Source organism: Pocillopora verrucosa, chromosome 7 (assembly GCF_036669915.1).
Source record: "Pocillopora verrucosa isolate sample1 chromosome 7, ASM3666991v2, whole genome shotgun sequence".
Lineage (NCBI taxonomy): Eukaryota > Metazoa > Cnidaria > Anthozoa > Scleractinia > Pocilloporidae > Pocillopora > Pocillopora verrucosa.
The window spans coordinates 4,884,969-4,912,665 of record NC_089318.1 but is presented as its reverse complement, the minus strand read 5'-3'; the positions used below and the strand labels follow the sequence as shown (position 1 = coordinate 4,912,665).

Sequence of the window (27,697 nt, the reverse complement as noted above, 5' to 3'; positions counted from 1 at the left end):
GTTGGAGTGAGTCTGAAGACGTCGTTTCGTTTTGACGGCCAAAATAATCATCGCGTTCAAAAACCAGGTGAACGGACAGGCGACGATGCTGAGAAGAGCCGCTACGATCAGAATACAGTGTGTTAGATCAGAAAAATTGTATCGGAGACGAACTGGAAACAATAAATGATCACAGCTGTTTTCAAGGCCAACCGAAGAGGACCGATTCATTTTCGCCACACAGCAGAGTGCGTTTTTCGATAACTGTCTTCGCTTAAACGAGAACTCTTGCAACTGAAAATCGCAAAGAAAGTGCGTTGCTTTTGAAGCTGAGAAGATAAAGAGAAGAAAGAAGTGAAGTGGACGTAAATGCAAATGTATTTCCTTTATCAGGGGCGCACTGAAAAAAAAGTTGAAAAATTGACAAATACTTGTGAAAAAACTCCTCGCGGCTGGTATTCACGAGTTACAACAGAGACGATGAAAAATGTTTCAAATACTTATGACAAAATTTCTCGTGGCTAGAACGATACCAGCCACGAATGTTTTTTTTTCACAAGTACCAGATGTTGCCAAAGAAACAAAATTTATTGTGTCGGTGAATGAATTTGCCGACGAAGAACTTGAAGCCAGGAAACTCGGATATCTCTGTTGTTATTAATGTAATTAACAAATACAGGATCACGTTAAGCGGAAAGCAATTAGCTGGAAAATGCGGTTTGAATGCATGCCACACCGAGTGGCCTTATGTGGTCGATATTTTGTATTGGTCGCTAGTAGAGGGACTAATTACCGCCGGCTCAACTTTCATCTGTCAAAAATCGGCGGTTTCGTTACTCTGAGGCCATGTAATATGGGTCAATTTTTTCCAGCGGATATCTTAAAAACTCCCAAAGTATTGGTAAATGGTGCTTGTATTCCATTAGCAGTACAAGATTGAATAGATATGGTTGTTACACTGAGTACTCGCTAATGATTTATATCCAGCCAGACTAGCTGAAAGCCTTTTCTTATGAGATAAGAAGTAAGCAGTAAAAAAGGCTTTCACCGACTCCATAAATGTTTCTCTCAGAGTTTCTGTAGGTTCAAGAAACTGAAGTGTTTTTTACCCCGCGAAAGAGGAAAGTCCTTTTGCGACCTCATGTTTATATTTGTCTTTTTCCAAGCCTCCTTTCGACACTCTCTCGCTGAGAAGGTCATCGGTAAACAGTTCGAACCGAAATAATGGCAATTTAGTGTTCCTTTTTCTGCCTTTCAGTCTTTGACTATAGTCATGTGCTTCATCTGCCCACACGCACCTAAATGGCGTACTCTTGATCGACTCTTGATCCAACTTAACACCTAGTACAAGCTACTGAATATTCTACGGTGATATTTTTGCATCAAAATCCGGCATTAACTTCAGTCACCTTGAAATTTCCATGGACAATGAATGGCGCAAGCTTCTGATTCTCACGTCAATCTCGTCTAATGTGAGGTTCGGTGGGTAGTGAAAAGAACTTACTTATGATCTTGAAAGAAATATATGTTATTCACTAGACGGGAGGTCCCTATTGGGAAAAACTGTGCCCGAGGTCTTGGATACGGTACACAAGACAGAGAGCACAGTTTTTCCCAATACGGACCGACCTTGGCTGGTGAATAACATTTTTTGCTTTTTTCTAAAACCTAACAAATGGTTGTAAAAAGAACCGCCTGCTGCGGATGGGGAGAATACTGCCCGCTCTCGGAACCAATCAGATTACAGGATTTGTGGAATACCGCCCGCTCACGAACTGAGAAAAAAAGTAAAATATATAAATATTCAAGAGTAGAATATCCAGTTAGCGTTCCATGATTCGAACGAAAGCATATCTTAAATGTAGGGACGTGCGGTGCGTGCTAGGAATGTGAGTGTAATAAAACGAACGCGCGTGGCGAAATTTTGGCCAGTGAGTAGAAGCTATTAGTTTTTTATTCATAACCACGAAAAGTGTTGGGGTCACAGCTCCATAATGGCCGAGTACGGGTTGTATGGAGCGATGGTACGACACTCCTTACCCCTTCCCCCTCATCTCACGTCTGACTCGGCCCCATGACTGCTCGGCATGCATAAAAAAGCAAAGCTCATGGAAGATAAAATCAAGGTAGAGACCTCGAAAGAGACTGGGGATGACCTCAGGTCCCACAGTATTGCGTCACTGAGGCAGCGAGCTCAAGAGCACAATGCCGCAGTCAAGCATCTTCAAGAACAAGAGGCCATGATGATACAGGTGTATGAAAATAAAGAATCGAAGGAAAGGAAGCTTTCCGACAGAGGATCCGAAGGAGAAACCGATTTGGAAGATATGTGATTAGAAATGAAGAAATAACAGTCCTAAAATTAGAATCTTAGAATAACATATCGACTGTGATGTATAGAGCAATTTCTCGATTGACCGTCATAAAAATAAAAGCAAAGTAGTCTCAGGAGCCAATCATAGCAAGGAAAATGTCACTAGGAGCCAATGAGGAACTTGAAAACTGTCTGAAGCGCGGGAAAACGCAGGTGATCTAGTCGCGATTAACTTCTGTTTTGAATTTGATTGGTCAATAAAGTGGCACGACTTTTCTAGACCAATCACAGAAAATAAAGCAAAACCAAAGCATTGTGGGACTACTTTCAACATTTAATTGAAAATTTCTCTATCAAGCCATTCAAGACTAGGCACGAAGTAACAGAATGGCGGGAAAATTGGGAGAAATGGAAAATCTTTCTCGCCAAACCTGAAACCAAAAAACAAAAAGCAGGAAAATATTACGACGGACACAAAAGCAGTGTCCCTCCGAGCCTTAACTAACAAAACACAATACATTTAGATTATTGAAAAAGGGTTTTACATCAGTGCTTACAAGAATTGATCATCTGTGCACAATGAAAAAAAGTTATCATTACTAAGTGCAAAGTATATAGGATGTTCACGCTTCTAAAAGCCTGTTACAAAATGAAATGAGCTAAAAATTTTATCTTGTACATAGTCACAATAAAATAAAGTGTTCCCTGAGTCACTGCCACCGACAAAAGTCCATTTCAGGGCCACTCTTATGATCACTCGAACGCTAAGGTCACACGATAACTAAATTATAGAAGCGTACTTTGTAAATGACGAAGAGCCTATCCACAGAGAAATGCTGTATGGGAACCTAATGGTATACAGTTTGTAAAATAAAAGCTTAGAGGTGTTTGAGACGAGCATAGCGAACAAAGGGCGAATGTAATTGCTTTTAGCAAGGACCTGCTTCAACGTGTTCAATAAACCAATTGGAGAGTCTTTTTTTAATATTTCAAAACTAAAATCTACACAGGAAAAAAATTCAGAGAATACTCGTATTTAAGTGCCAAATGCATCTCAGAACTTCAATAGTATTTGTCAGATATTTGTAAATAAAACGCTTCAACGTTATTGTGTTGTTTTGATTCGAAGTCTCTTCTTAGGATTCTTCTGAAAAACGACAAGGAGCATTGTTAAGATCGAAATCAAGGCAGGTCTAAAACTTTTTTTTGCTTCTACAAGAGCTCTGCTGAGACTTCGACTTGACCTTAGTACGTGTCTGCATTAAACAGGTTGTGATAAATTGCACAGGCTAGGGTTATGACAAACCAAACTCTTCGGTATATTACAGTGTTCGTTGTAATCTTAAATCATGTAAGGGCTACGCTGTTTCATCTGAAGCTCTTAACCTTGATCTTTTCTGCAAGTTCTGTTACGACGGACTCCAAAAGAAAATTTTTATGACATGCTGGTGGGGGGGGGATTAGGTGCGTTTCACTAGAGAGTAGTTTGAGGTTTTGCACCCCTACTCAAGGCTGAAGGTAAGCGTTACAGTTGACTATTATACTGAAAACACTAGCTGAGATGCTTCCTATTCCAGTGTGAGACAAAGATAGTCGGCCGTTCTGAAAAATGTTTCCTTTACCGAGTAACCTAAATCTTCGCAGACACAGTTTTCTGTTTATATGTTTCATTCTTGTGATAATAGGATACCTGCACCCCGCAGACAGAAGGCTCATGGTGGAAGCTTGGGCTTCCTGTGGCCACTAAGGATGGGTTCTCAATGTTTTGTTGCATGTACGTTGTCATAGTTACTGTGGTGTTACTGATTTGAAGGCTCCATTTCTCGTGGCACACTTATAATGGCAGCTTGAACTGAGTGAAGGTTCTGTTACACCATTTCTATTGCTTGTCGAGCTTCAGGTCTCACTCCAACGCGTCTTGGTCTACACAGATTCCTTGCAATTTCTTCGGCCTCTTGGAACCCTTTTTTCGACAGCAATTCAATGAATGCGACGAGAAATTGTTTGTTTCGACAAACGTGTATAATCGGGTTGACTGTAGAAATCAATTGCATTAATCCAAACACAAAATGACGAACTGTAGTTTTTTCACTTTCCGAAAACTTTTCTCCGAATAGAAACCATGTAGCGGCCATTAGACCTATTGGCAAAATGAAAAATAGCAAAATTATCACTATCATCAAAGTGGTTGACTTCAAGGCTTTTTTTTCTCCCTTGAATTTGGATTTGGCCTCCTCAGAAACTTGACAGGCAAGAATCCGCTTTTCATGGCGTCTGGCTTCCTTATACACGAGGACCTGAAGGCAGATGATTGAACTTAACAATGCTATTGTGACAACTGTGACTGGAATCATTGTCGCCCTGGACAAAAAGAAGTAAACAAGAATGCCCGGGATCCAGGCGCAGGCTGATAAAACTAGAACACGCGTCTTAGTGAGAATTTCGTGATGAGTGAAAGAGTATTTGATTGTGAGGTATCGTTCTCCGCATATCAAAACCAAGTGACATAATACAGAATGGCAAATTAGTGAGAAGGAGAAGCTAAAAGCCAGATTTACTTGGCAAAACTCGTGAAAACCTTTTCTCTGCAGCATAAAAATTGTCATAACTCCATGCAGAGGTTGAACAACCAACCCAGTCACTAGATCAGTAAGCGCTAAAGATGCCAAAAACATGTTGGAGTGAGTTTGAAGACGTCGTTTCGTTTTCACTGCCAAAATAATCATCGCGTTCAAAAACCAGGTGAACGGACAGGCGAAGAAGCTAAGAATAGCCGCTGCGATCAGAATACTGTGTGTTAGATCAGAGAAATTGTATCGGAGACGAACTGGAAAAAATAAATTGTCACAACTGTTTTCAAGGCCAACCGAAGAGGACTGGTTCATTTTCGCCACACAGCAGAGTGCGTTTTTCGATAACTGTCTTCGCCCAAACGAGAACTCTTGCAACTGAAAATCGCAAAGAAAGTGCGTTGCTTTTGAAACTGAGAAGATAAAGAGAAGAAAGAAGTGAAGTGGACGTAAATGCAAATGTATTTCCTTTATCAGGGGCGCACCGAAAGTTGAAAAATTGACAAATACTTGTGAAAAAACTTCTCGCGGCTGGTATTCACGAGTTACAACAGAGACGATAAAAAATTTTCAAATACTTATGAAAATATTTCTCGTGGCTGGAACGATACCAGCCACGAATGTTTTTTTTCACAAGCACTATATGTTGCCTAAGAAACAAAATTTATTGCGTCGGTGAATGAATTTGCCGACGAAGAACTTGAAGCTGGGAAACTCGGGTATCTCTGTTGCAACTAATGCAACTAGTACACGATCACGTCAAGCGGAACGCAATTAGCTGGGAATCAGGTTTGAATGCATGCAACATCGAGTGGCCTTATGGTCGCTATTAAAGGGACTAATTACCGCCGGCTCGACCGGCTTTCATCTTTCAAAAATTGGCTGTTTCGTTACTCCGAGGCCATGCAATATGGGTCAGTTTTCCAGTATATATTTTAAAAACTCTCAAAGTATCCGTAAACAGTGCTTGTATTCCATTAGCAAGACTGAATAGATATGATTGTTACACTGAGTACTCGCTAATGATTTATATCCAGCCTGACCAGCTGAAAGCCTTTTCATGAGATACGAAGTAAGCAGTTGATTGGGCCAAAAAAAAAAAAAAAAAAGTCTTTTAACTACTCCATAAATGTTTCTCTCAGAGCTATTGCAGGTGATAGAGTCTCAAGTGTTTTTTACCACGCGAAAAGAGGAAAGTTCTTTTGCGACCTCATGTTTATATTTGTCTTTTTCCAAGCCTCCTTTCGACCTCTCTCGCCGAGAAGGTCAATCGGTAAACGGTTCGAACCGAAATAATGGCAATTTGCTGTTTCTTTTTCTGCCATTCAGTCTTTGAATATAGTCATGTGCTTTCTGTGCGGAAAAAAACTTTTCGGACATTATCAAATGACCGGTGTTCTTCTTTAATGTTTCGGTTGGCTAATTTAAATTCTGCTGTTAAAAGCGTTAAAATGAAGGAAAAGCCTCTTAAGAGGTCGGTTTTAAAAAATCAACCATTCTAATAATAGTAACAATTTCCCATATTTTTGGCCGATTGCTTCTCTTTACATCACATGTTTATTGTGAGGAGAAAATTCTCGGATAGTAAGATTTTTCACACCGTCCTCTTATGTGAAGGTGGATAGACTTCAACCGCTCACTTAGCAATTCGGTTATAAACAAGATTTGAAACGGGCAATTAACTTCATCTTTAGCTCTTTCCAGTCGTTGTAAATGAAACAGCCTAATTATCGTCCTTAATTTTCTCTGAGCCATCTGTCCAACACAGCGGTCAAACGTTTGCGCATGTGCAAACGTCGTACTGGTGGTGGATGGTGGTGCTTTCAGGCTGTCAGATGTGTCACACGAGTAACAAACAACCACTCAAGGTAGTCACGGTGTTTTGGAGACGTACAACTTTTGGTGAATCAACAGGATACCAGTACTTGAATAATTTTTGTGTTCGAAAAGTCTCGAGTTTTCTTTTTCCCTCGCTCCTTTTAAAAGGATGCATGGCATGCAGGCGGCTAAAATTGATCCCCTCGCGCATGCCCGACGATTGATCGCTGTGTTCATCTGCCCACACGCGCCTAAATCGCGTACCCTTGATCGACTCTTGATCCAACTAAACATCTGGTACAAGCTAATGGTTATTCTACAGCGATATTTTTGTATCAAAATCCGGCATTAACTTCAGTCAGCTTGAAATTCCCTTGGACAATGAATGGCGCAAGCTTCTGATTCTCTCGTCAATCTCGTCTAATGTGAGGTTCTGTGGGCAATAAAAAGAACTTACTGATGATCTTGAAAGAAAACTAAAGCCAAATATATTATATATAAATATATATATATATATAAAAAGATAGATAGACAGATAGACTAATAGATAGATAGACTGATAGATAGATAGACTGATATATATATATATATATATATATATATATATATATATATATATATATAAATGAGGGGGCAGAGTCTACCTTGGCATAAAGTGCTCAATGCTGTGGTAGCAGAGCTGGGTTTCGCACCTAAGCGCTCGTCAGACAGAACTTTCTGAAACTCAGAGTAACAAAGAATCGATGCGTCCTCTTTGATTCCTTCACTTATATATACCCAGCTCTGCTACCACAGCATTGAGCACTTTATGCCAAGGTATGTGAGGTTCTGTGGGTAATGAAATGTATGTAACAGAGAGATCGATGCGTCCTCTTTGATTCCTTCGCTTATATATATATATATATATATATATATATATATATATATAGATAGATAGATAGATAGATAGATAGATAGATAGATAGATAGATAGATATTCAAGAGCAGAATTTCCCGCTAGAATTCCATGATTCGAACGAAGACATATCTTGAATGTAAGGACGTGCGGTGCGTGCGAGGAATGAGTGAGTGTAAGAAAACGAACGCGCGTGGCGAAATTTACACCAGTGAGTAGAAGCTATTAGTTTTTTTAATCATAACCATCACAATTTCCTCAAACATGATTAATGCATTAGCTGCTTTATTTTTCACTAATCATTCTGTAGAGCTGTAATCGAACAGTGTGATCGGACAGTTGACTGTAATCGGACATTTGGTTGTAATCGGACACCTGTAATCGGACAGTTGGCTGTAATCGGACACCTGTAATCGGACAGTTGGCTGTAATCGGACACTTGTAACCGGACAGTTGAAGTAGCCAATCATACTAATTCCACTCAGCCAAATCCACCAATCACAGAATTAATCACAATAACCATAGCAACAACCACTTATCCTGAAGAAATTGAGGAATTTCCAAAATGGAAAAATTTTTTATTTTAGATATAGTCTCTACCAGAGATATTTGACTTAAACGTATTCGTCGTTTTCGGAAATTTTAACAGTTCTGATTAATTGGTAACAGGACTTCTTGTCGTCCAATTCTGTCTTTAATCATACTCGTGATTGACAAATTTATCACTCGAATGATTACAGAACGAATTGGACTTCACTCGGTCCTATTACCATAAATAATAACATTCATGAAAAACTACGCGCATCTGATTGGCTGAAAACGAGTGCATTTTCATGTAACACAAATGCAAAGTTGTAACACGAGTGCGAATTACAAATAGCGCGCGCTGCCAAAATTTTGTCCGTCTTGACTTTCTGTGATGCGCTTTTCATGCAAATTACCAACAAGTAACAGCATAATACATTCTATATCGTGCAGTTTGGTGTAAATAAGCACTTGTACATGTTTCAAAGACTAAAAATTGCACGCGACCGTAGGGCGAGTGCAATTTTGCTGTCTTTGAAAAATTGACTCCTGTTCATTAACATCAAACTGCTCTCGCAATCATGTTATTACTTATACTTTATTTGGCAGTTAAAGGTAAAAATGAGGTTACCTGAGTAGAACCAAAGGACAATTCTCCCCCAGAAGACATGATTCCATCTCTCCCTTTGTCAGGCTGAAACGTTACAACCGAAAAACGCTAGTTTTAATGCTCGAAGTCAACAGTGTAAGATAACTTGGAGAAACAATGAAAGATGATTTTGTTTTTTGGGTATTGTCACGAGCGTGAGACTAAGGAAAATTTCTTATGCCGTTTCAAGGATCGAACCCCAGTAGTTCGAGTTTCTTTTAAGTTCTCTTTTTCCCTCCCTTCGGTCACGTGATCTGATCAAAGTAACGGTAAGAGAAAACGAGTAGGGCTCCAGGAAAACGAATGTTTACGAGCGGAAGAAATGTAAGGGGGATAGGGAAAGGAATCATAAGTTGGTCGAGAAGTACTGGACCCATAGTCATAAAATTCCTGGATCCTGGTGAAAGTTTAACCTAAAAACCCCTGCACCGAAACCCACCGAGTACTTACGTTCTTCCTGAAGTACTCTGGCGAGAGGCCTTCCAGGTGCAGTATTTTTTTTTCAAGATCGGAGAGTCTCTTGTAAACGTCTTGTGGTACAGGTCTCTCTAAATAGGAACACAAACAAGAGTATAGTATTTTGGTCTTCGACATGCTGAAACATAAACAAAAAAATTGAGTAACATCCGAAGTATATTTTTAAGAATTTTGTTTTGTAATTGAGACATTATTTAACATAATATTTGTAGCTTGACTCAAAAACGCCTCTCAAAATCAACATAGTTGCTAAAAACCTCCTCCTATATTTGAACTTCTGAAAACACTCCTGGAAAATCGCCAATAATCACTGGAGTAATATTCACGAGAAATTTCAAGGAATTACTTCCCAGACTACGATTTCTATTAATATGGGAAATATTTTTCCAAGGGAAAATATCAATTATTTTGCTTCTATCTGAAGCTTGCAATAAAAAACGGATCAAAATTTACGCAAAGAATTCTATAAATACGTCATGTCAACAGTACGTCATAGAACTCTTGTCAATCAAGGAGACTTCAGAGAAAATTTACACCAATCAAAATTTTGGTGATTTCCCTGAGAGGTCCGCATCAAAGTTATAAATTTTAAAACGTAGCTCTTTTCTTACATTTCATGATAACCTAGTTAGCATCATAAAGCGTCCCAATCTAGACGAGTTAGTATGTCCGGACGTGGAAAAGGCGGAAAAGGTCTCGGCAAAGGAGGTGCTAAGCGTCATCGCAAAATCTTGCGTGATAACATTCAAGGAATCACTAAGCCAGCTATCCGCCGTCTTGCTCGCCGTGGTGGGGTTAAGCGCATCTCTGGATTGATTTACGAAGAAACGCGCGGGGTCCTTAAGGTCTTCCTCGAGAACGTGATTCGTGATGCTGTTACCTATACAGAACATGCCAAAAGGAAGACGGTCACAGCCATGGATGTTGTTTATGCGCTAAAAAGACAAGGCCGTACGCTGTACGGATTCGGCGGCTAGACACGTTAAATTCAACCTCTATATCAAAGGCTCCTCTAGGAGCCACCACATCTCTCGAAAGTCATAACCAATAAAGGTTTCCTGTATGAAATGGTAATCACTACATAACACTCAATATGTTGCCTGTTATGTCCCCACTCCCAGATTCATCAGATTTCGGATTGAACTAACTCTCTCGACGAATTGTGACAAATGAGCGCGACGTCAAATGCGAGAAACAGTGGCCTTAATCTGACGAACCCTTTGACTAGCCTTGCCGATCTTCCTCATCTTAAAGCTACTGGCATGACTTAATTTAGCTTTTGATTAGATCCACATTGGAAAAACGATGAATAGATAACTGAAACTGCTACAGCAAGCTGATGTTTTCGACCGGCATATATCATTTTGAACACCACATGACAATCATATCGGATGTTTATGAAATATTCAGACTGAAAGTATTACCTCTTAATCGTACCAATCACTGTTCGAGATTTTCGATCCGCATACTAATTGATCCGACGATTATTTCGTTTAAATAAAAAAGGTCATCTAAACAAACCTCAGTCAAGATCTCTCAAAATGGCACCAAAGGTAGCCGGCAAGAAGGGCGAAAAGCGAGCTGGTAAGGCAAAGAGCGCCGCCGAAGGAGGAAAAGGTAAAAGAACTCGAAAGCGGAAGGAAAGCTATGCCATTTACATTTACAAAGTCCTCAAGCAAGTTCACCCAGACACGGGAATCTCTAGCAAAGCAATGGGCATCATGAACTCTTTCGTGAACGATATTTTTGAACGGATCGCCACAGAAGCTTCAAGACTGGCCCACTACAACAAGAAATCGACCATCAGCTCTCGCGAAATTCAGACCGCAATCAGGCTGCTTCTTCCCGGTGAACTGGCTAAACACGCTGTCAGTGAAGGAACCAAAGCCGTAACTAAGTACACGAGCAGCAAGTAATTTACGAAATCTGTTTGAATTACGTGGGCCTCAAAGTCCAGAAAACCCAGAACGATTCAATAGAATTGTGTAAGCGTGATTGGAGGATTGGAATTGTTATCGATAGTAGCACGAGACTTGATCGAGTTGCCCTCAACAAAGGCGCAAAAAAGTTGACATTTTTATCAATTTTTACGTTCAATTAACACGATAAACTTAAATCATAGTCATTTTTTATGAGAATTTGACCTGTTATCTCATTTCTCCATGAAATTTTTTTTCATATACATGCTAGTTCAGATGCCAAATCTTAGCTGATTGATTTCACAGCCTGTCTTTGTCTTTGTGAAGTCCTATAGCTTTCCTTGTTTTTATTTTCCAGACGGAAGTGAACTGCAGTTTAATATTGTGTTTCAATCAAAGTTAGGATACATGCAATTGTTGTACGAGTCAGACTCTAATAAATTTGATATTCAGATGTTGTCAGACCAACTGAGGTACAATGTTGACCGAGTCATGTTAAAATGATTTATGTCGACGTGATTAATGTTTCCCAGTAATCAATTATTAAACAAATAAAGTGGGCAGATGGAGTGATTCTGTCAATGTGAGATTCCTGTTTTCATCTGCATGTGTTCAAAACTTTGCCGTGTTCCAAGACAAGCTGTTCAGCATCACTTTAACCCTTTTACTCCCAAGATCTCATTAGTGATTCTCGTTATTTTCTCCTATGCAGTTCATGTCATGTTAATTTGGAGAATTTGTTATTGGATCATCTAAAAAAATTCCCTTGCTGATATTTTCTTTATTCTCATCACTTGTTGATAGTGTAAGGAAAAATTCTGTCTTGGTCACCCATGGGAGTTAAGAGTTAAACTTTGTGTGTTACCAACCAAATTCCAACTAGTGTTGTACCAACTGTTGCAAACACCTGTTACACCCTTAACCCTTTAAATCCCAGATCACATTTTGAATTCTCTTTACTGTCAACCATACAATTCTTAAGATGTTAGTTCCGAGAATTTAGTATTGGATCAACTATACAATTCCTATGATGTTAATTCAGAGAATTTAGAATTGGATCAACTAATTATCCCCAACTTGATACTTTTCTTTATTCCCATTACTTAAGTAGTTGATATTGTATTGATATTGTGAGGAGAGATTCAGTCTTGGTCACTCATGAGAGTTAAAGGGTCAAATCAGTATCCACATTCTCCATACACTCATCCATAAATTTAGTTAGGTTCTGACAGTGAGAATGTGTGTAACAATCCAAGCTACTTAAATTAGAGATCATTTCCTTTATTCATATGATCCTAGTAAGTGATTCAGTGCTACTATTTTACCTATAAATTAGACGCTGATTACTTTTAGTACTTAGAGGGTTAAGTTGACACCTGAAGAAAGCCTAACCTGGTCTGTATCCAAGGTGGATCTCTATGTTTCTGATGCGCTCCTCTGTGCTGTGGTAAGAACTAACTCCCATGCCAATTTGAGAAGCTACTGGGGTTCTTTGCTTTGAGAACTCAGGTCCAAGTGCTTGTGCCTCACTTGCACTACTTGTGTTTTCAACCTGTGTCACTGTTAAAGAGACCTTGTCACCAAGGGAAAAAACTGGTGGCTTTCTGGAAGCTAAGAGGCAGGGCGGGGATAGTGGGTGTAAGGTCATAGGAACAATGAGAGAAATAGGATCACTGAAATTATGCACTTCCCATACAGTCAATAAATACTATGTTTAATCAGTTAATTTTTGGTGCAATTTTTTTTTTCAGATGCAATCCGCATTACAAGGTGGACCTTATTCAGAAATCCTCACCCTCTAAAAATAATCATTAAAAATTGACTGATCTGGTAAAACTTTCTAAAATTAGCATAGAAATACACTAGTGAGAATAGTAGATACAAATTCGTAATCAATCAGCACAACATTTTCTTTAAAAAGAGACTCAAACCCTTCTGAAGACATATTTCTGGAGCTCTAGTTTTGGGGGAATAATCTTGATTGTTTCATACCTTTAATGTGGCTTTTTTGTCCATGTCTGTGCACAAACACTGCATCAACTCGTGCACAACTAAATTCTGTAGACATTAAAAAAAAAGAAAAGAAAAAAAGGAATTGTCATTTAAGTGTGATACACAGTCAAAATACATTAAAATAAAGTGAAAGCAAATGTTATTAAAAAATAGGAAAATCAAAAATAATTGAAGATATTTTAAAACTCATTAAAAAATTACTTCTCACCAACCATTGTTATTTTCTGTATCAATGATGCTACAAAACTCCCTCTTGTTAAGCAAATCCACCTCCAAACGTTTCCTTTGCATGAAAGCTGAAATTCTCCTATCAATCTAAGTTGGAAAATTTCCATGAAACGTTAAAATATTAGATAAACTAATGTTTACATGAAGTGTAATAAAATAGTAAAATGGCAACTGTTTAATTTTTTTATGTAAAGATTTTAGTGTTCCTTTGCATTTACCTCGGCCTTTGAAGCATTAACTTGAATCAGTGATGTGTCTAATTCTTCGATGTTGTCAGACACTAAAAATAACAACGAAAAAATGTTTAGTCTGAAAAAATTTTAGTCCATTCCAAATGAAACTGAGATTCAATGGTTTAACCCCAGGGTAACATGTGATATAGTGTAGTCTGATCGTCCAGGTGAGTATAGTCATGAAACTGAAACACTTCATATTGTATAATAAAATTTGCTGCAGCATGTATTGGTTGGTATTGAAGTGATTTAAGTTGTATTGAAACAACTTTGTACATGTATCAAATTGACTTGTATCAGAAGGACTTTGTATTGAAACAGCCAGTCCTCCATGTGACCATTCAGCTCCCTTCTGTTAAGTCTTACACCCATGTATAGGGTATAAATTGTTCCTTTATAAGAAGATCTTTGAATCAGAGTTGTTTTATCTTCTCAAAAATTGCTCTTAACTCAATGATAAGAGTACCAGTTTTATCTTCGTGATCATCCTCTATCTTCATTTTCTTAGCCTTGGGACTCATTCCAACTGGGTCAGTTCCTTCTTTTTTGTCACAATGGCTCTATGAAAATGGGCATTAATCAGTGAACTAAGAAATATGCCAAAAGACCAATTTTATTTATATCACTTCTTCCTGGGGGTATAAAAGACATAGAAAAGGGTGGAGGAAACACATAATTTGGGATACCAATAAATTCATAGATGGTACATTACAAGAAGAAACGCAATAGCCTGGCAGGTGCAGTAGGGGAGATGGGAGAGGAATGCCAGTGCAGCCATCTCCCTTTTTCTCTTAATTTGTGCTCAACCCCTGTCAACACCTGCTTGGTTGGTACTGAGAAATCAACAGGAATTTGAGCTTCTTTAAAATTTGAACTGCAAGCTGTTTCCTCCAAGTGAAAGTAAAAATATGGAAAGGTGACATGACACTTGCTGAAAGGAGGTATGGGGGGGGGGGGGGGTTGGAATAAAAGATTTTGCACTAGAATTGGTGAGATGTGTTTCACCACAAGGTACTAAATAATCAGAGGTAGTAGTGGGCAAAGTCAGTTGAAGACTTAATTGAACAATCACGACAAGAAGACTTTAACATTGCCAACACTCATTTTTTGAATATTTTTTCAACTTGATAGAATGATAATCTATGATTTTGATTCTTTTGATTGATTGATTAACAAAAATGCCACTTGTCTTCACACGTAGATTTTCATGACTGAAAAATATCTTAATTAAAACCTGATTGAAGAAGATACCTTTAGCGATTTGATCTCTTCCACGAGTCGTGAAAGATGTCCCAAAACAGTGATCTCATCGGCTACACCCTTCAAAAGTTTTTCCCGGCAGAATGTAAAGTCGACCAGCTCTGCGGGCAGTGACAACTGTTTGAGAAAAAGATTCCGAAGTGTTATGCACTTCTCGCCGATGTGTATTTAAAGGAAAATTACCCAGAAAACTTTACCTGTTGTATAAAACTTTCAAACAAACTAAAGAGCTTTATCAAAACATTCTCGCGCTCCATATTTACAATTATGATCGCATTGAAATTCTCCACAGAGCGTCGAGTTGCCAGGCCACTAAGTAGCATTCAGTAAATTGCGTGGTCGCTAAATTTCCCACGCTTACTCGTATTTGAATCAAAATGTTCTATCATGTAAGGGTTCACTTCGATTATTGCTTTAAAACCTGCCATGATTAGCGCTAAATGAAGTAAAATGCCCAACTGATTCTTTTTGTGCCTTCAGATCTCACTGGAACACGAAATCTTGCTTCATCCGCGGTACTTTGGGCCGAACTTGCTGCAAACAGTGAAGCAGAAATTGTTCACTGAGGTCGAAGGAACTTGTAGCGGAAAGTAAGCAGTTAATTAATTTTTTCTTTTCTTTTTTTTTTTTTATCTCTTTGTGGAAGTATAAGATTTGAGAACATAAAATTATCGCTGGAACTACGCTGTTTCCTTCAAATGCAGTATCCATTTTCACAAAAATTTCGATTTCCAAGAGTTAGACAGTTACTGTAGTTCATAAGTAAAGCATCTCCGCTTGTACCCAACATTGATAGGCAAATAATTCGGTAAATTTTATCTATAAACCACTGAAGTATCAGCGGAACTATTGGTGAAATTTTCGCGCGGCCCCATACTTCATTATGCATTCAGTTCTTAGATGGAGAAAACAATGGCAAAAACAATACATTGCCATTGGGAAAACAGATTTGTTTTACAATAGTATGGGGCTGTGCGGAAATTTTACCGAACTGTTATCTTCTTAAGGTATGGCTTTATCATAGCTGTCACCACAATTGACAACATTGGAGTTGGTCACATCCAACCAGGACGTGGATTCGTTGTGTATCCTGTCAAATATAAGGTTAGCAGGGGTTCATTTCTATTATGGTACATTTCTTTTTTCATTCCACAACAGGTAATATTTTTCTCTGTTTTGATTACTTTATTAGTGTCTTTTCAATGCTCAGTGGAAACGGACTCCAATGAATGATTCATTTACCCTTTGTTGTTACAAATTGTTTTTTTTTTTTTTACAGGCTATTGTTTTCAGACCATTTAAAGGCGAAGTTCTGGATGCTGTAGTCATGCAAGTAAACAAGGTAGAAAATCTCCAGCAAAGTGTGAAAGAAATTGTCACCTCTGTCAGAGTGACTAGCATCTAATTTCTCCTTACAATATCACCCCTGAATCATGTAGTAAGGTCACAAGAATAAAGACAATTATCAGCAGCAAAAGAATCTGTTGATTGTTACACAAATTCTCCTAGTCAGCACCTTAGGGAATGTATGGGGAACAGTATAGAGAATAACTTTACTCATGTTAGGGTGTAAAGGGTTCAGTGCCTTCACTGAAATCTCTTTTGGCCAGTCACTCATTTTTTTCCTTCCCTTTGTAGGAGTAGAATTTTACGATATAATTTAGCCATGATCAAATGATTGATTGCAGCAATTTGTCCTTTAACCATCATCCTTTCCTTTGATCTCTTCTTGCAATTGGTTGAATTATTCTAAATGGCCCTGATCTGATCAGTGACAAATTCTCATCACTATATTTATTTCAGGTTGGGTTGTTCACTGAGATAGGACCTCTTTCATGCTTTGTGTCACGCCATGTAAGTATTTTTCAAGATTGACTGCTTTGTGGAAGGTAACCTTGTACATTTTTTAACTTAGTGCAGTAATAAAAGAATGAATCAGAAATGTTAATTGACAAATGCTATTTCAGCTGACACTCCAGGAATAGAAGCTGTTAAAGTGTGCTTAACAAAGTGATTGACTTGGTCTGGGTTGAAAACATGGCCAGGTCATCGTGTTGTGTTCCTGGGCAAAACATTTTACTCTTACAGAGCTTCTCTTCAACCAGGAGTATAAATGGCTAACTGTCAAGAAAGCCCTATGAAATGCTTGGGGGAGGGTGGGTAACCTTGCAATGGACAAGCATCCCATCCAGGGGGGAGTAGTGATACTCCCATTCACTTCATGCTACAGGGAAACTGGGATAAGTTCTGACTGGCTGGGCCACTAGGCTCAAGTACAGACGTATTTTGTTGAGTGTAATTTGTTAAATTCTTAGTTTTGGTGGCCATTCAACTTTGTTGGAATGATAGTCATTTAAAGCATTGGATTCCTCTTCTCCTCAGACCCCTTCCAGGATAAGGTAATTGGGTATTATCAACTGAGTTGATAACATAAATTGGCCACTGCTAAGAGTTTCAAAGCTGACGTTTGGTGGGGTTGGCTGTTTGTCAGAGTGAATGATGCAGGGCTAATGCTCAAAACCTCAGCTTTGAGACTCTTGACGGAGGCAAATTTTACATTATCAACTTAGTTGATAATACCCATTACCTTGTTCTACAACAGTTTCTTCAGAAATGTACCCTCCTTCTATGGTAGCTTGATTTATAATTTGAGGCATGAAAATGTTGTTGTTTTTATTTGTTTGCTACTGTCTTACTAGTATTTATATATATTTGCTTTTAAGTCAATCCCATCAGATATGGATTTTGATCCAAACTCTAACCCACCATGTTATAAAACAAGAGATGAGGTATGGTGTTGAAAGTTTACTGGAACTTGTTTGTTTGTGTCAGGTGTAACCGAAAACAGTGTATTACATGTAATGGTAATGTAATTATATTGAACATGTGAAACAGCAAGTCAGGTGTACAACTGACCAGGGAAAGAAAATTGTCAGAACTCCCTCTTGCTAAATGTTACTTGTGGGTTAACCCTCTCACTGCCTTTCATGAGTAATTTCCTTACCGTCTGCCATACAACTGTTATGATGGAAATTAGAGAATTTGGTATAGGATCAACTAATAATCCCTTAATTTAAACTTTTTTTTATTCTCATTACTTGTCCACATGATATTGTATCAATATTGTAAGGAGAAATTCTATCTTGGTCATATGTTGGAGTTAAAGGGTTATCTTGATCATGACAGAAGACTCAAACACCTTTTACTTATTTGGATCTGAAGAAATAGTTGTACATTGTTGATGGCTAAGTAAACAAGTTTTTGAATGATTGAATGGTCAATTAAAAGTTGATAACTTTAAGTAATTCTTTTTGTATGGTTAAAGCTTGAAATTTGCCACAACAGCTCATTTCTGTTCATAGGACAATGTGATTCAACAGGATGATGAAATTCGTCTCAGAATAGTAGGAACCAGGGTTGACGCTAATGACATTGTAAGTTCTGTGATTCCATGTGTTTAGTAGATCGTTGTTCTTTAAGCCTCAACTTCTTCACATCAATTTGCTACTTCTTCATACTGTCTTCTTTGGAACTAGCAAGTAGAACTTGTCTAACAGTCAAGACTTTCTTGAGTTTGTGATCATTTCCTTTATTCTCATGGCCTAAATGTATGATTCAGGGACGATATTGTCAAGAGAAATTAGATGTTCATCACTTTTATGGGTTGAAGGGTTGAATGTGCCTTTGTGAACCCCTTGGAGTGCACATGAACCAGTGGTAATTTGTGCAGGAAAATTTTTAATTCCAGTGTGGTTATCTTGTGGCTCTCAAGGGGAGGACTTGAAATGCCTCTTGCTTTGGGAGGAATTGTAAAACCATCATTATGTGTACAGTAATGTCCTTAGAAAGTTCTCTAATTTCTTTAAAAGTAATGTCTGGCTGTTTTGATTTTCAGTTTGCTATTGGTTCACTGATGGATGATTATCTTGGTAAGTGTTGTTGTCTTTTTCTTGAGCCCCATATAAATAATCTGTGTCGTTATAGAATAAATAATGGTGTTGGCAAAAATGTCTTCATGTGGCCAAGATTCTAAGTCAAATGTTGCTCCTTTGATCAAGAAAGCCTACTGATATTTATCACCTTCCCTTTCTACAGGTCTTGTCAGTTGATAAAGCTGAACATTTCTCTCAGTTTTCCTTGCCTTTGGAGTTATTGTTCAGTACAAGGGAGACATCAATCAATCAATCAATCAATCAAGATTTTGAGTGAACCTTTCAGATTTATCTAACAAGAGGTCTTCAAAGTGTTTATGGATACCACACTGTACATAATTATGTATTAATAACACAGGCAAAGGAAGAGTTTTCATGGGTTCTCATTGTGTTGCATTTATTGAACTTTTTATACAGAAATAATGGTAGTGTAGCTTTTGTTTTTGTGGCAAAACTGATAGTTTTTGAAATTCATATGGTGAATGGGCTTGTGCTACTAAATACTTTGATACTAGAAATGTAGCTTGTATAGAACACTATGACATTGCTAGGTATCTTTTGATACATTAAACCTCTTTTATTTGTTTTACAAAGTTTTGTACATTTTTACATGAGAAACATAAAGTACAAAATATATATATATATATATATATATATATATATATATATATTCCAAACACTATTTACATTAGTGAACTCCTCCTGGATGACATGGATCATTTATTCATTTTCATAAAGTGTTTTCTTTTCTTGATTTTTGTTCATGTGTAGCTGTCATCATTGCAAAATTTTGGTTTTGTTTTTCTCTTTTAAGCTTGGTGGTAAATCCAGTCCTTGAGCTAAATTTCAATACCATTAACCTTTCATTTCCAAGATCTTGTTAGTTATTCTCTTTACTCTGCCATAAAACTCTTATAATGTTAGGTTAGAGAATTTGGTATTGAATTAACTAATAGTCCCTGATCGATATTTTCTTCATTCTCATCTCTTGTCTGGTTGATATTGTAAGGAGAAATTCTGTCTTGGTCACTCATGGGAGATTAAAATCATTCCCAGCTTAAAGGGTAGATCTTCTTTCACACAGACTGTAAATATATAAACTGTTTCAATATTCCTCTATATTCTAGTGAATAGCAAACACATCTGTAAAAGGAGTTGAAATCAGAGGGTTGCCTGTGTGCAAAGGCTTAGGTACCAAAGTCACACCAATGTGCTCTTCCTCTGTGCTCCTTTGGGAGGTTTGGGTTCAGCCACCATTACTTTCATTGGCATACCACCAACAACCTGAAGAAAAAAATTGTTTTGAAGAATCTATGCAAGATATTAAAAGAAATTACATAATTCATACCTTGAGGAAAAAAGAAAGGAAAGCTGTTGTGATAATATCAATACTGAACTACACGATGTGAAAGAAAAAAAAAAAAACAAGAAACAAACAAAATGGAGAAATCCCCAGTTCATGATAAGACATTTCCCCTTTGTATCCTAACACAGAAAGGAAGGTTTCTTGGCAGGAAAACATAAACCAGCTGAGGACTCGAGCTGCAAAAAGTCAAGCCATTGTGGGATTCTTGAATTGTAACTCCCATCCTACCTTCCAAAAATCTCTGTGTGTTAGCCATCCATTAACAACCCTAACTTTTAAGATGGTAACAGAAAAGTTTGTGCAGAAGATTTTTGCAGAATTTGCTGAAAAATTTAGACAAAACGACTCTGCACCCACCCTTAAAAAATCTCCTTAAAGGGAATTCAAAGTAACTACCATAATAAGCTTCTGAACTGGACCCATTAATTTGCTTACCTTTCCATGCAGCTGTTTTATGGCTCTTTCCGCACATGCACTATCCACGTACTGGATAAAGGCACAACCCTGAGAGAGAGACCATCCAGGAACAAAATTATCAACCACAAAATAATGCATTGATTGATTGGTTGGTTTATTCAATGAAAAAAAAAATCAATCTAAAGAATGAGGTACAGAAATTAGGGACTGTATGCTTTTCCATTGGGTGTCGCAAAAAAGCAAACCAAAGTAATATGATTGACTGGGCCAATCAGAACAAAGGGACATATCACATGGGGCCAATGAGGAAAGTAAAGGCAAGCAAACCACCTGAAGGGTGCAAGAACGTGAGAGACCAATTACAAGTCACATTTGGCTAAAGTTTTGCTTCTGATTGGTTAGGTGGATAATGCAACTATTTGAACCAATCACTGCCCATAGCACTGGATCTAGAAAGTTCCAAATGAAGGAAAAAGGATGAAGGGACAAAACCAAAAATAGGCTGACAAAATAACAATGAAAGCAAACAATGATGTTAAGGAAAAACCACAATATAAGGTGATAAGACACAATGCAAAACCAGAGAGGAGAGTGGTAAGGCTTCTTTGAGTACAAGAAAAAAAAGTACTCGAGAGAAGGGGAAGAAAACACATGAGGATAAGAGGCTGTCTGAAATAGAAAAAAGAAAATGAACAAAAATAAATCTACCTTGGAAAATCCGTTGACATCAGTAATAAGTTTAACTTCCGCAGTTCCAAACACTTTGAATTCATTGAGCAGTTGTGCCTCAGTTAGGTGTTTAGTGCATACTACATACAGACGACTGTTATCCGTTTCGTAATGAATGCCAAATACTCCAAGGTGACCTTGGACACCACAACTACGGAGCTTTGAACAAACCGATTTTATCTGCCAAAAAAGCAATGCAAACAAAATTGCACTGATTTAAACAAGCTGTTGAAAGCTGTTTCTCACGACATTTGCTCTGTATGACTTTTTGGCTCAGGATGCTCTCAGAGTGCATTTGTTTCCCACTCATACTGCCAGTGTAAAATTTACTCCCACAAAAATACGTCCCCCCCCAACAAAAAAGATTTCAAGCATATTCGAAGTCAGTTCCTTCAACTTTGTCCTCAAGCCTTTCTTTACTACTTGGAGGAAAAACAGCAAGAACCCTGAGAACAAGCTATGATGCTACAATGCTACGATCCCCTACCAGGAGTTGTAGTTTACGAAAAAGAAAATTAATGGCATTGAATCATACATCAAATAACTTACCAGTGCAACTTTTTGGTCATGAGTGAGCCACTGAATGACTTGTTTTTTATGTTCATCAGTGTTACACCTGTTAATTAAAAAATAAATATATAATTATATAGTTATATATATATATATATGTTATTATTATTATAATTATTATAATTGTTTATAACAATGATTCAATTATAACTTTATGTGGTTAATTGTTTGGCAAAAGTGAGAACTGTTATGTAGTCTGGGCCTTTAAAGTCCTTTTCATTTCACAGCTACTGCCTACTCATATCCACTTGCAAGGTACTGAACAAAAACATGGAAAGAATGGTGTAAAAGATTTACCTAAAATTTAAATAAAACAAATTATGGTCAACATGATACCTTGTCCTCTCACAGGTAACCTCAAACTCTCCAGACAAATGCTTCCCTGTATCTTCAATTTCTTTATTGTTTTCCAGACAAGTTTTTGCATAAGTTGGATCTTGTCCTATTTCAGGCAGAATTGAAGATGTTTTGTTATTTACTTCCAAATTAATTTGGTATGAACATTCACTTGAAACAGCTTCATTTCCACCCTCAAAGGCATCTGTATTTATGCCATGGCTGATCACTGATTCTTTGCACAGAGCTGCAATTCTGGTCTCCATTTGTGCTAATTCAATTTTGTTTTTGTCCAAACCATCGTCAGTCTTAAATTGATTCCCTGATAATGAATTGCATTCCGTGTCAAACTGAAAGGAGTACAGTGGAAGAGGATTCCGAACTAATTTCTCAATTTTCTGAATTTTTCTCGGTGTTTCTTGGTCCCATCTTGAAGTGCATCTCTTCAATAATGTCCTGCAAGAGAGTTTGTTGAACAATAAATTCAGACAGGCCTGAGATCATGAGATATAAAAGAAACAAGAACAGGTTTCTCAGTAAACAATGATCTGAAGAACACCTTGAGGCACCGCACAAAATACGTAGAGGGGTGTAAAAACTATTAGCTCAACACGATCCTTCCATGAAAGCCTCAGATATCTTCCTGAAAAATCTCATAAGCATAACCCTTAACTTGCATCATTCAGTGGGGGATCTAGGGGAGGGGCCCAAGGGACCCAGGCTTCCCCCTTATTTTGGGTTATAAAAAAGAAATAATTAAAAAAAAAAAAAAAAAAAAAGAATTGAAGAATTTTATCAACTCAGTTGATAAAAACAAATGATCTCTCTTCATCAGCCTGTCTGTCTGTCTCTGCCTTCCTGCCTGCCTTTCCATTCTCTGTCAGTCTATTTAGTCCACCTCTACCTGTCTGCCTTTCATTTCATTTTTTCCAACCATTTACTATAAACTTCTGCTCCTTTCCCTTCCTTTCATTCAGTTTCCCATCATATTGCTTACTTTGGTACAAGGTCCTCCTTTTCTGAAAATACTCTATCAGAAACAATGTTCCCTTTTTTTTTGGTGGTTGTCCTATGCAAAGACACCTAAGGAAAAAACACCGCCTGATCAATTATAGCAAGCTATCCTCTGGGAAAGTATGGAACAATACTAATGATGATCTTCTGCTAAATCAATCCAGATAAAAAATTCTAAAGGAAATCTTCCACATCTTTAATTTAAAAATGGAATAAGACTGAGACAATGCAGTGAAGACTACTGGTTACTGCAAACTAGTCAAGACAAAATACTGAACCTTCAGTTGGTAGATTATTGTTCCTGCCTCATGTAAACAGCATGCTATTGTAAAAAAAAAAGGAGTAGTATATACATCTCTTACCTTTTCACACTGTTTTAGGCCTGGTTTGGTTCCTAAGGAATCTTTAGTATTTGACAAGACTCCATTCCTCTTTTCTTGGCCCCAACCCAACTGCATACAATGGCCATAAATTTCAAATTCCTGCATGCTGTTGGCAACAAACACAGTCATATCAAAAACATTCTATCATTTATTAACCAACCTTACAAGCTTAATTCTGGGGGAAATTTATATATAGGAATGCTGTCTTGAGCTGCAGTTTTAAACATCCAGTAGATCTCAAGAATTTTTTTTCTACATGTGCTTTTTGAAATAACAAAATGTCTTTTCCAATGTCAGTTATAATTACCATCCCAGGTGCTTTCAACAAATATCAATGTTTGAATAAAACAGTTGGCTACATTGAAGATGGTTCAGAACACAATTTTGCCAAAAAATGATGAAAATCATCTGGTAAAAGCGGGCCCTAAAAGTTTGCCTTAATTATTGTGGATTTAAACCCATTTATCCCTGAGAGTGATAAACATCTAATTTCTTCCAACAGCATCAACCCTGAATCAAACATTAAGGCTATAAAAATTAATTAAATGATATCAAACTCATAAAGCTCTTGATTGTTAAACAAATTCTCTTGGTCAGCATCATAGGAAATGTATATAGAACAGTATGGAGAACTTGTACACTGATGTTCGGGTGTTAAGGGTTAAAAAGTATAAATTCAATATTAACAATGTTAATAGTTTCGCTGGTGTTTCAGTGAAATAATTTTCCAACCAAAGATATAAAACTTACCATATCATAGCCAGTTCAGCAGATCTTCTACAAGGTAATGTCACAAATCCGTAGCCTTTTGACAGATTTCTACTAACATCCACAACAACATGGGCCTAAAAGAAGATCAGTGGAAAAGAAGAACTAAACAGGCAAGTATAGTTACACGGTGTTTAACCCTTTAACTCCCATGAGTGACCAAGACAGAATTTCTCCTTACAATATCAATACACTATCAACCAGATAAGTCATGAGAATAAAGAAAATTATCAATCTTGGGATAATTAGTTGATCCAATACTAAATTCTCTGAACTAAAATTATGAGAATTACATAGTTGACAGTAAGGAGAATTACAAATTTGATCTGGGAGTTAAAGGGTTAATTGTTTTTGAACAAAGACTCCTTTAGAAGGAAGGGCATAAATGAGTTTTTGGTGGAACACCCAACCTGTTCAAAAAAGTGAGGTAAAAATATCTTTGAGGCAAGAAAAAATCCTCCCTCTGCTCTCTGTGAAACTCAGAAAGGTATTTATCATTGAGCTTTATAACAGGAACTTTTTTGCCCAAAACGGAGCTCTACCTTCATCTTCTTTTCATCTTCCTCTTTCAAACAGAATGCTTTAAAAGCAGTGTGCAGAACTTCTGATACAACCCCATGGTGCAGGCCTCCCACAAAAATATTACAGTTGTTAGGAGAAGCTGTCAATGTCTTCCACAGGGCGACATCTTTTTCACTGGATAAGTAAGTATGGTCTTGAGTGATACTGTCAGGGCCAAGTGAATTACTGGAGGCAAGACTCTCATGTTCCTGTTTTAGGGGCAGAAGGAAACAAAGACAGAAAAAAGCAAGGCAAAAAAGGCAAATTGTCATTTGGCACCATTCAGATCAGTAAAAGATGGGATAAAGGACTTTTTTAAATAATGATTTAACTACTGTATACTATACATGATAGAAAGTGAACCTGTCAGTATAAGGGATTCATGCTGGTTTGACTCTCTGGACAACATGTAGCTCCCACATAATGGTTTGGAACTTTCTTGAAAAAATTACCTCAGATGACAAGCAATGTTACATAGTTACAAAGCCTGATTCTACCTCTTATTTGCAAATGTCATTCTAGTGACATTATTATACAGTAATCACTGTAGAAAATACAATCACAATGTGAGATCTTCGGAATGGCATTATTGTCATGGTACTTTACGTTCATTCCATCCAATCCAAATGACACAAAAGGAAGAGGTGGAGGTTGGAAATTTTCTTGACGTGGCATCTGGTTGACATAACTCAACATCTTTTGGACAGAAACCTCTTGTTCCTCTGATGAAACTAAAGATGGTCAGGATTGTTATGAAATGAATTAATTAAAATATCTATTAAAATTGTATAACAATAAATTCAGACAGAAAATGACTTGAAACTGGGCCTATTAGTTGATAGTATCATGTGATTCCTCTGTTGAGGATAGAACTTAAACAGATTATTGTTGGTGAGAAAGGTTGATTTCTGACGATCGATGGTAAGGCAACATCAGAGTCAAGGAAAGAGTTGTCTGCCTTTTAATAGGACTGAGAAAAAAAAGAAAAAAGAACAAAAAACTGACCACACAATTTCCAGGCACAAACTTAAGCAATACCGTGCAGCCAAGAAAGTTTCCTTTCCCTATCTCCAATGATGAATTAGGCTAACTATATACCAAAATTTTATTAACCCTTTAACTCCCAGATCAAATTTGTCATTCTCCTCACTGTCAACCACACAATTCTCACAGTGTTAGTTCAGAGAATTTATTATTGGATCACCTAATTATCCCCAAATTGATATTTTTCTCTATTCTCATCACTTATCTGGTTGATATTGTATTGATATTGTAAGGAGAAATTCTGTCTTGGTCACTCATGGGAGTTAAAGGGTTAACTGTCACTAACAAAAATCAGGACTTCCCTTCCTCCTACAATCATACAACACAATTGAATGATTTCACAAGGATTGTATACTTCATGCCAGTGTCATGATGGCACCAAGGCAAAAAAAACAATGATCCATGAGCTGGGGAGGTTGAACTCAGGGATAACAGGAGCACAAGCAGGGTGGGTGGGGTGGGGTATAGAGTCAAAAACCTCTCTCCTCCACAGAGGCTTAAAAAAAAATAAAAAGTTGCTGAATATTCATTGATTTGTGCCTGCCCTCATTCTGTGTGGCAGATATCTCCTTGTAAGCTTCTGTGGAGAAGAAGAAGTGTCCAAAATCCTTTCAAAAATGGGACAAATACCCCATAAGTCCTTCCCTGAATCATACTAACTCTTACCTTCAAGTTGCTTTGCTTTTCTTAAGATTGTCACTGGAGCCTTTATTCTCTCCAGTTTCCTTCTTTTTCCTCTTGTTATTTCTGCTGGTTTCTTTACATATTTTCTGTGACTTGGGTGTGGTTGACTCTTCTTGCCTTGCTGAGTGTTTTGGTGACACCTCTCTGAGCTTGAACACCCAACTAAATTTTATACAAAAGTGAGAAAACAAAGCAGTCACAAGGCAATAATAATCTATTGACCGACTAACTGACTGACTGGCTGGCTGACTAGCTGACTGATTGGCTGACAGACTGGCTAACTAACTAGCTGACTGATTGGCTGAATGACTGGCTGAATAACTGGCTGGTTGATTAACTGACTGATTGGCTGGCTGACTTGCTGACTGACCCACTGACTGACATACTGATGCACTGAGTGTTGATAGACTGACAGACTGACTGACCGATCCAGGACTGTCTGACTAACTGACCAGTCAAGTGATTGACTGAGTGAATGATTAACTGGCTTATTAATTAAAGACGTTAAGTAGGAGAGGGAAACATCTATCAGATATCGAACTGGAAATAACCACCTTACCACTGAGTTTCTCATCTGCCCCCAAAAGACGCAAAACTTCAATGGCGTCTTCAAATAGCTCATGTACAACAGGATCATTTTGAGTATCAGATATTTCTTCGTCCTCCACATTGATGCATGGTGGCGTCTGCATTCTTGGTTAAATCACAGAGCACATTCGAAATACGTATTTTGGTTTATCGAACCCTAAATAGAAAACAAGATTCTTGATGGTGCCTGTAATTTCTAGTTTTTGAGCGAGCATTTCCTCTAGGGAAACAGATCTAAAATAATAAATACTCTAGAGTGAAACATCGAAACGTGTTGATGACCATATCTAAAATCTTTCGCAAATATAATCACTCCAGAAGAATTATAAACACTTCAAATAGGCGAACCGCCATGACCTATTACGACAATATCTTTAAGCAGCGGATTCGTCACATGGGATTACTACGTCGTGTATTTCCTTTTG

General features: G+C 37.7%; 5 protein-coding genes across 5 annotated transcripts; 3 read left to right on the top strand and 2 right to left on the bottom strand.

The window, feature by feature from the left end:
* Positions 1–1,973: 1,973 nt before the first annotated feature.
* LOC136282430 (visual system homeobox 2-like) lies at positions 1,974–4,040 on the top strand. The gene is given in 3 exon segments (XM_066170087.1): positions 1,974–2,038; positions 2,415–2,506; positions 3,979–4,040. Coding segments are annotated over 3 exon segments (219 nt in total).
* A 1,809-nt stretch (positions 4,041–5,849) lies between these two features.
* LOC131773044 (MAP3K12-binding inhibitory protein 1) lies at positions 5,850–15,180 on the bottom strand. Its single transcript, XM_059089006.2, has 10 exons — positions 15,078–15,180; positions 14,872–14,997; positions 14,087–14,180; positions 13,606–13,667; positions 13,372–13,474; positions 13,139–13,204; positions 12,539–12,706; positions 9,201–9,298; positions 8,733–8,795; positions 5,850–7,114 (listed from the first exon to the last, which is right to left on the bottom strand). The coding sequence occupies exons 1-10, from the start codon at positions 15,135–15,137 to the stop codon at positions 7,040–7,042; spliced, it is 915 nt and encodes a 304-aa protein (XP_058944989.2). The 5' UTR covers positions 15,138–15,180; the 3' UTR covers positions 5,850–7,039.
* On the top strand, positions 9,878–11,728 carry LOC131773041 (histone H2B-like). Its single transcript, XM_059089004.2, has 2 exons — positions 9,878–9,991; positions 10,862–11,728. The coding sequence occupies exons 1-2, from the start codon at positions 9,893–9,895 to the stop codon at positions 11,141–11,143; spliced, it is 381 nt and encodes a 126-aa protein (XP_058944987.2). The 5' UTR covers positions 9,878–9,892; the 3' UTR covers positions 11,144–11,728.
* Positions 15,181–15,210: 30 nt separating the features above from the next.
* On the top strand, positions 15,211–19,405 carry LOC131773060 (DNA-directed RNA polymerase II subunit RPB7). The gene is made up of 9 exons (XM_059089021.2): positions 15,211–15,269; positions 15,361–15,470; positions 15,888–15,984; positions 16,160–16,222; positions 16,684–16,734; positions 17,604–17,669; positions 18,243–18,314; positions 18,776–18,809; positions 18,976–19,405. The coding sequence occupies exons 1-9, from the start codon at positions 15,258–15,260 to the stop codon at positions 18,987–18,989; spliced, it is 519 nt and encodes a 172-aa protein (XP_058945004.1). The 5' UTR covers positions 15,211–15,257; the 3' UTR covers positions 18,990–19,405.
* A 124-nt stretch (positions 19,406–19,529) lies between these two features.
* On the bottom strand, positions 19,530–27,618 carry LOC131773061 (uncharacterized). Its single transcript, XM_059089022.2, has 12 exons — positions 27,244–27,618; positions 26,667–26,846; positions 25,563–25,687; positions 24,938–25,165; positions 24,378–24,472; positions 23,607–23,733; positions 23,228–23,313; positions 22,231–22,686; positions 21,874–21,940; positions 21,304–21,504; positions 20,614–20,682; positions 19,530–20,096 (listed from the first exon to the last, which is right to left on the bottom strand). Exons 1-12 carry the CDS (start codon positions 27,374–27,376, stop codon positions 20,013–20,015), a joined length of 1,851 nt encoding a protein of 616 aa, XP_058945005.2. The 5' UTR covers positions 27,377–27,618; the 3' UTR covers positions 19,530–20,012.
* Positions 27,619–27,697: the final 79 nt, after the last annotated feature.